The 8,202-nt window shown below is 48.0% G+C and overlaps 1 protein-coding gene across 1 annotated transcript; it reads left to right on the plus strand.

The window, feature by feature from the left end:
* Positions 1-6,187: 6,187 nt before the first annotated feature.
* Positions 6,188-7,912, plus strand: LOC311146343 (ankyrin repeat and SOCS box protein 17-like; the record flags this gene model as incomplete). Its single annotated transcript, XM_084182826.1, has 3 exons — positions 6,188-6,579; positions 7,067-7,346; positions 7,706-7,912. The coding sequence occupies 3 exons, from the start codon at positions 6,188-6,190 to the stop codon at positions 7,910-7,912; spliced, it is 879 nt and encodes a 292-aa protein (XP_084038952.1).
* Positions 7,913-8,202: the final 290 nt, after the last annotated feature.

Raw genomic sequence — 8,202 nt, forward strand, 5'->3', positions numbered from 1 at the left:
AACCAACACGGAACAAGATCCCACAAACACTGTGGGAAAACACCTGATTAAATATGGTTCCCAATCAGAGACAACCAGCAACAGCTGATACTCGTTGCCTCTGATTGAGAACCACTCTGGCCAACATAGATATACAAAAACTAGACTAGACACAACGAGCACAAAACATAAACTCTACACGCCCTGGCTCAACTTAAAAGAGTCCCTAGAGCCAGGGCGTGACAGTACCCCCCCCCCCTAAAGGCGCGGACTGCGACCGCGCCTAAACATCACCGAACAGGGGAGGGCTGGGTGGGCATTCCTCCTCGGAGGCGGTTCCGGCTCCGGGCTTGACCACCACCCTCTACTAACCCCCCCGTAGTGCCCCTGGTCTGGTCTAGCCCCACTGGCTGGAGCTGGACTGGACTTCGGTGGAGCGGATTGCTCAGGCTCCGGTGTGGATCAGCTGACCGGTACCTGACCAGGCACCGGTGAAACGGGCACGGGCTGGCGATGCGCACCACAGGTTTGGTGCGGGGAGCAGGAACAGGCCGGACCAGGCTGGCGACGCGCACCATTGGCTTGGTGCGGGGAGCAGGAACAGGCCGGACCAGGCTGGCGACGCGCACCACTAGCTTGGTGCGGGGAGCAGGTACAGGCCGGACCGGGCTGGCGATGCGCACCACAGGTTTGGTGCGAGGAGCAGGAACGGGCCGGGCCGGGCTGGCGATGCGCACCATAGGCTTGGTGCAAGGGGCAGGAATAGGCCGGGCCGGGCTGGCGACGCGCACCATAGGCTTGGCGCGATGGACAGGAACAGGCCGGACCGTACTGGGAACACACACCACTGGCCTTACACGGGGATCAGGAACGGGCCGGACCGGACTGGCAACACACTTCAGTACCTCTCGCCGTGCCTCTACATTTTCCTTCCCCCTATACACCAATGGCTGCCGTAACCCGGTGGCCTTCTCTCCTCGTCCACCAACTCGCCCCTTATCTGCCTCCAGTGGCCCCGTCGTCCCTGCCATGTGCCCCCCCCCTAAAAATTTCTTGGGGGTGCCCCTCGCCTGTCCGATGACTGCCCGGTTGGCGCTGCTTCTCCTCTCCTGCCTGGGCACGCTGCTTGGTCCTGTATTGGTGGGATCTTCTGTCACGATCGTCGGATATAGAGGACCAAGGCGCAGCGTGGAAGGTGAACATACTTATTTATTAAATGATACACGAACAAAACAACAAATCGATACGTGACGTCCACAGGTGCAAAACACAAACCAACACGGAACAAGATCCCACAAACACTGTGGGAAAACCACCTGACTAAATATGGTTCCCAATCAGAGACAACCAGCAACAGCTGATACTCGTTGCCTCTGATTGAGAACCACTCTGGCCAACATAGATATACAAAAACTAGACTAGACACAACGAGCACAAAACATAAACTCTACACGCCCTGGCTCAACTTAAAAGAGTCCCTAGAGCCAGGGCGTGACAAGCTAGACCTTGGGAAAACTACTGCTCGCTATTGCGCAGTGACCTGTTGGCCTTCAGGATGGCATAAGTTTCCATAAGTTATGTAAAAACGGTCCACCCATTAAGTCAAAATGTGATTGGTTGATTCCACTGTCACTCCAAAATGTTGCCCTTATACAGTTGAATGGAAGATGCCTTTATCTAGCTTCTGATGGCCTAGCCAATGGCTGACTTAGTTAGCTAGATATATCTCCCCAGAGACCAGCAAAGAAAAATTCTGATAGGATATTTTTTCTCTTCAGCGTTAACCCTTTCCTTTCCAACAAAAACTGAAGAGATTTAATCAGAACATCATTGAAAATAATAACATCATTATCATTATTATTATAATCATTATTTTATAAATCCTTAGCCTTTCTCTGAAGGCCCATTGTTCCCCACTGTGTTTGGGTTAGTAATCATTTGTAGAGTGGCTCTGTTTTCCCTCAGCATGCATTTTTTCACTATTCTGAATGTCTAAAGAATCCATATGTTGTTCTGAAATATGAACACAGAAATACTGGACATTTTGAACTCTTATTATGGTTACGATTTTACAAAATTACAATCATGGTCGTGAATTGGACTCGCATATTTCTGGTCTCGGTCTTGACTCGGTCTCGGACCCCCTCCGGTCTCAGTCTTGACTCAGTCTCAAACCCCCTCCGGTCTTGGTCTTGACTCGGTCTCGAACCCCCTCCGGTCTCAGTCTTGACTCGGTCTCGGACCCCCTCCGGTCTTGGCCTTGAATCGGTCTCACTTTAGGTGGTCTCAAACACAACACTGGTAGATTCTCTACCTATTAGACACCAGAATAGATGGTAGATACTCTACCTATTAGACACCAGAATAGATGGTAGATACTCTACCTATTAGACACCAGAATAGATGGTAGATACTCTACCTATTAGACACCAGAATAGATGGTAGATACTCTACCTATTAGATACCAGAATAGATGGTAGATACTCTACCTATTAGATACCAGAATAGATGGTGGATACTCTACCTATTAGACACCAGAATAGATGGTAGATACTCTACCTATTAGATACCAGAATAGATGGTAGATACTCTACCTATTAGATACCAGAATAGATGGTGGATACTCTACCTATTAGACACCAGAATAGATGGTAGATACTCTACCTATTAGATACCAGAATAGATGGTAGATACTCTACCTATTAGACACCAGAATAGATGGTAGATACTCTACCTATTAGATACCAGAATAGATGGTAGATACTCTACCTATTAGACACCAGAATAGATGGTGGATACTCTACCTATTAGACACCAGAATAGATGGTAGATACTCTACCTATTAGATACCAGAATAGATGGTAGATACTCTACCTATTAGACACCAGAATAGATGGTAGATACTCTACCTATTAGATACCAGAATAGATGGTAGATACTCTACCTATTAGACACCAGAATAGATGGTGGATACTCTACCTATTAGATACCAGAATAGATGGTAGATACTCTACCTATTAGACACCAGAATAGATGGTGGATACTCTACCTATTAGATACCAGAATAGATGGTAGATACTCTACCTATTAGACACCAGAATAGATGGTGGATACTCTACCTATTAGACACCAGAATAGATGGTAGATACTCTACCTATTAGACACCAGAATAGATGGTAGATACTCTACCTATTAGACACCAGAATAGATGGTGGATACTGAGGCTGCAGTACTGCACATAAATCACCATGACAACCTAGCGTGACCCATCCCTGACCCATCATCAGTCCTGCTGCAGCTGGGGAAGGAAGGAAGGAAGGAAGGAAGGAAGGAAGGAAGGAAGGAAGGAAGGAAGGAAGGAAGGAAGGAAGGAAGGAAGGAAGGAAGGAAGGAAGGAAGGAAGGAAGGAAGGAAGGAAGGAAGGAAGGAAGGAAGGAAGGAAGGAAGGGAGAGAGAGAAAGAGAGGAGGGGAGAGGAAGACAGGGAGGAGAGAGGAAGAGATGGAGGAGAGGAAGAGAGGAGGGGAGAGGGGGAGAGGAGGGGAGAGGAGGAGGGGAGAGGAGGAGAGGGAGAGGAGAGGAAGAGATGGAGGGGAGAGGAGGAGAGGAGGGGAGAGGAGGAGAGGAGGAGAGGAGGAGAGGAGGGGAGAGGAGGAGATGGAGGGGAGAGGAGGAGAGGAGGGGAGAGGGGGAGAGGAGGGGAGAGGAGGGGAGAGGAGGAGAGGAGAGAAGAGGAAGAGAGGAAGAGAGGAGGAGAGGAGGAAGAGAGGAGGGGAGAGAAGGAGAGGAGGGGTGAGGGGGAGAGGAGGGGAGAGGAGGAGAGAAGAGAAGAGGAAGAGAGGAGGAGAGGAGGAAGAGAGGAGGGGAGAGGAGGAGAGGAGGGGAGAGGGGGAGAGGAGGGGAGAGGAGAGAAGAGGAAGAGAGGAAGAGAGGAGGAAGAAAGGAGGGGAGAGGAGAGGAGGGGAGAGGAGGAGAGGAGAGGAGAGGAAGAGAGGAGGAGAGAGGAGGAGAGGAGGGGAGAGGGGGAGAGGAGATGAGAGGAGAGAAGAGGAAGAGAGGAGGGGAGAGGAGGAGAGGAGGGGAGAGGAGGAGAGGGGAGAAGAGGAAGAGATGGAGGAGAGAGGAAGACAGGGAGGAGAGAGGAAGTGACTGAGTCAAACCTTTTCGGAGACACAATGCTTTCATTTTTGTCTCTGTAAAAAAAAGATTTGGCTGTGGCATAAGTCACTCATCTGTCAGAGAGAGCAACACTCTTGCACTAAATTTCAGTTGTGATTGTTCTTTAACCTTGGCGGTCTCTAGACTGGTTGCCTGTTTGTTTCTGCCCTCTTGCCAACTCCTAATGGGAATTGTCATGCCAATGTTTGGCTTGCCAATGACAATGAAGCAGGCAAAAACACAACCAGATCTGAAACCAGGCAGTCTCATCAAAAACACAACCAGATCTGAAACCAGGCAGTCTCATCAAAAACACGACCAGATCTGAGACCAGGCAGTATCATCATCTTGGGGTTCCTCTTACTTCAATCAGTAGAGTGGTGTCAGTGTCTTTCCAGTCCGATATGCGTTTTGCTGTCCCCTAGCAGATTCACAGAACACTGCAAGTATTCATCTATTCTATTGGACGACGTTGAGTTCATCAGCTCTCCACACAACTCAACTGTATCCACAACACATGATCATGGAAACTTTAACTTTACAGAGATAACACAGATAGGCCGACTGGAATATGTCAGTGGGAACACTTATTGACAACAAATAGTGAGTGTTTTTTATTGAATGACACTTGACTGTAATGTGACTTATGAAGGAGTTATATAGGGGTTATAAGTAGATAATACTGTTTTTTAAAGTAAGCTTTTGATAACTACTTTTATGCATAAAGTCAGCCTTTAATAGAGCATAACTTCAAGATGTCGTTTAATCAGCCAACCACACGAAGGTCCCATAGGAGGGGTTTGGCTGATGTTATGCTCTGTCAAAGGCTGCGCAACATCAGCCAAACCCTTCCCATTGGACCGTGTGTTTGTTTGAGCTCTTGAAGCAGTTGGCACACAGAGGCACAGTTGTGCACAGTGGCAGGGAACGCTCTGAAACCTTCATATCAGAAATCTGTGATTTGAAACCTTAGAAGTCTGTAGTCTGAGCGATGAAAAGCTGACAGTATGAAACCAGGGAAGAAGGACAGCGACTCTAGAATAGCCATTCTGATTAAGCTTCACGCCCAAAACGTCTATGAATTAAAACGACACGCCGTTGAACAGGAGTTGCTGCAACAAGATCACTACCGCTCCATGTTTCAAATCAACCAGGGGATAACAACTGTTAATAAGACGTTAAGGGATATAAAAATGATTAGTGGGTATTGTCACCAAACAGAAATTCTCAAGGATAAACCAATTGGAAACTTTCCAAATCTGAGCCTCAGACATAGTTCGAGAGATTTCCGCAAAGGTAACAAAGAAGAAATTATTTCGATTCTGAACTTGAATGGGAAGTGTACCACCTCACTACCGAACATTCGTCTGGACCACACCACAGGAAATGCAAATGGTTTCCCTTCAGAAAGTGGATTAATCGACTTATCTATCTCCCCTTTGTTGGCTTGTAACAAAATCCTTTCCAAATCAGCCGTTACAGTGATCAACGTCCATAGGACAGGGATCTACGGAAATGGATCTCAGTTGTCCTCGGAGTCGCGCGGCTCAACCTTTGGTACCAAGGACAGCGGCCACACCCGCGTCACAACAGCCATGTCCAAGACCGCCATAAAGGAAGGCCTGAGAGAGCTGGTCCTGGAGTACAACAGACCCACGACTATGAGCTATATTGAAAAAGAAAAAGTATTACGAGAAAAGGTGTCTGCTTTTATTAATGGACTCTCAGGGGATAGTTAGCAGAAGAAGAACTGGAGAGATATTACGCATGGGCTAGATGGACACCATTTAGGTTGACATGAACACCGGTGTTTTTAGTTTCACTATAGTAGGCTATTATTTAACAAGATAGGTGCATTTAATATTTTAAAACAGACGATGAAGTCAAATTATTCAAGCAAACAAACAAACACTGACGGGCCAAGTGCGAACAATAGAGCATTATGTGTAATGACCCGCGTTCGTGTACGTAACAATGCTCAGGAATATATAGATTCTGAAAATGTTTATAGCAAAGTTGGTTTTGAGGAAGGCGAGTGTCCGACCACAACAATGTCGGATAGCGACGAAGACCACACCAACGGTGATGACAACGTTTTTCTCAACTTGGTCGCGCGCGTCATCCGGAAACCCCTCTACCGGTTTCCTGGGCAGTGGGGCCACGAGACCTACGAGCCGCGGATCTACAGAACTCTGGGTACCGTACTACGGAACGCGACCTCGGAAGAATTCGATGCCTTTATAACGGACTTCATCAATTTCGCGCGGACGGCTCATGCGCGCCTGGACATGCAGTTCTACATGGAGTTCATCAATGTGTGCACCAATACGATCCTCCACTGGGTGTTCGCGCGAAGGGGCAGCGCCGACATAGTCCGGAAGCTGATGGAGAGGACGTCGGTGTATCTGCAGGACCAGACTGACAACCTGGCCATACTATGGAGGTAAAAACCGTATTTCATTTTTTGTTTGTTTTTACCGTAAAACGCTGATAAAACGGTCAGCACTAAATGTAGGCCTAATTTCATTTCACAACCACCTGAGCCAACGTCCAGCCAGACCTCTTGGCAGAGGCCATATTAGTACAGTACACTCCCATACAGGAAAACACTAGTAATCACACTGGTGATAGTCGGGTTTTAAGATAAAGTGGGTAAAGTGGTCCTACAGCTGGGGTCTTCAACTCTGGTGTATTAGTGTTGGCCTGGAATAAAAGCCTGCATCATCAGTAACTAGCCCTTCCAGGACTAGGAGTTGGTGGCAACCCTTTCCTTCAGTAAAACACACGATGCGTCCCAAATGGTACCCTCTTCCCTATACAGTGCACTAGTTTTGATCAGAGCCCTATGGGACCTTGGTCTAAAGTAGTGCACTATAAAGGGAATAGGGTGTCATTTTGGGACGCACACACAATTCCCTTTTTCTCCCCAGGTGTTTCACACCCATCTACAGCCCCAGCCCCATGGGCGGGGTGACCCCACTGATGTTCGTGGCCCAGAACAGGCAGTATGACGTGCTGAAGGTGTTGCTGCAGTATGGGATGCTGGAGAGGGAGAGGAGACCAACCCACATCATCGTCTCGGTCCTGTTTGATCCACCGAGACTGGAGGTGCTGGATGAACGCTGTCACGCCACCGTCACTAGAGAACTCAGGGACTGTATGGCTCTCTGCTTCAGGGTGCTCAGCCATGTCTCCGTGTCTGATATAGAGGTCAGTTTACACACACACACACACACACACACACACACACACACACACACACACACACACACACACACACACACACACACACACACACACACACTCACAGAGAGAGGGAACTCAGGGACTGTATGGCTCTCTGCGTCAGGGTGCTCAGCCAATGGTCCATGTCTGATATAGAGGTCAGTTTATTTAATTTCCATCACAGATATAGAGATCAGTGGACCTATACAAAACAAGGAACACTTCTTCTTGTGTAGAATGCTGGGTAAAGCAAACAGTTTAAAGCAAATAGGAGAAAGTCACAATCACACACTGTTGTATAGCTAAGCCATTCTGGTTATTGACATGCACGTCCCTCGTTACAGATGCAGATTGTGTACGGTCGTAAGCCCCTGATCGAAGACTGGAGAGATCACATCCCCCCAAGTCGCTACAGGGACCCCTGTGAACTGACCCACCTCTGCCGTATGGTGGTTCGGACCTCTCTGCTGGCCAGGGGCCGCTTACCGGACGGCATCAAGTCGCTACCTCTCCCTACACTCCTCCAAGGCTACCTCAACCTGGAGAGCTAACCTGGCTGTTTTACCTGGTCTTTGTGAGGTCATGTGGTCTGGAAAAACTCCTGTCTCTGCTATTAAAACAACCAGGAGGAGGAGTTAATAAAGTGACTGTGTTTTATGAAGTCCTTTTTACATCAGTCACAAAGTGCTTTACAGTTGAGATCACACAGAGCAAGCAAAGCAAAAGCAGAAAAACTGTCTACAAAGAAGAAACCTAGAGAGGAACCCTATTGGCTGTACAGGTTAAAGGTTAAGAGTACGTGTGGCCATGACAAGTTCCTTGGTGTCCACATCACAAAGGA

This window comes from Coregonus lavaretus (genome assembly GCF_964263955.1).
Source record: "Coregonus lavaretus genome assembly, chromosome: 19".
In the NCBI taxonomy this organism is placed as follows: Eukaryota; Metazoa; Chordata; class Actinopteri; order Salmoniformes; family Salmonidae; genus Coregonus; species Coregonus lavaretus.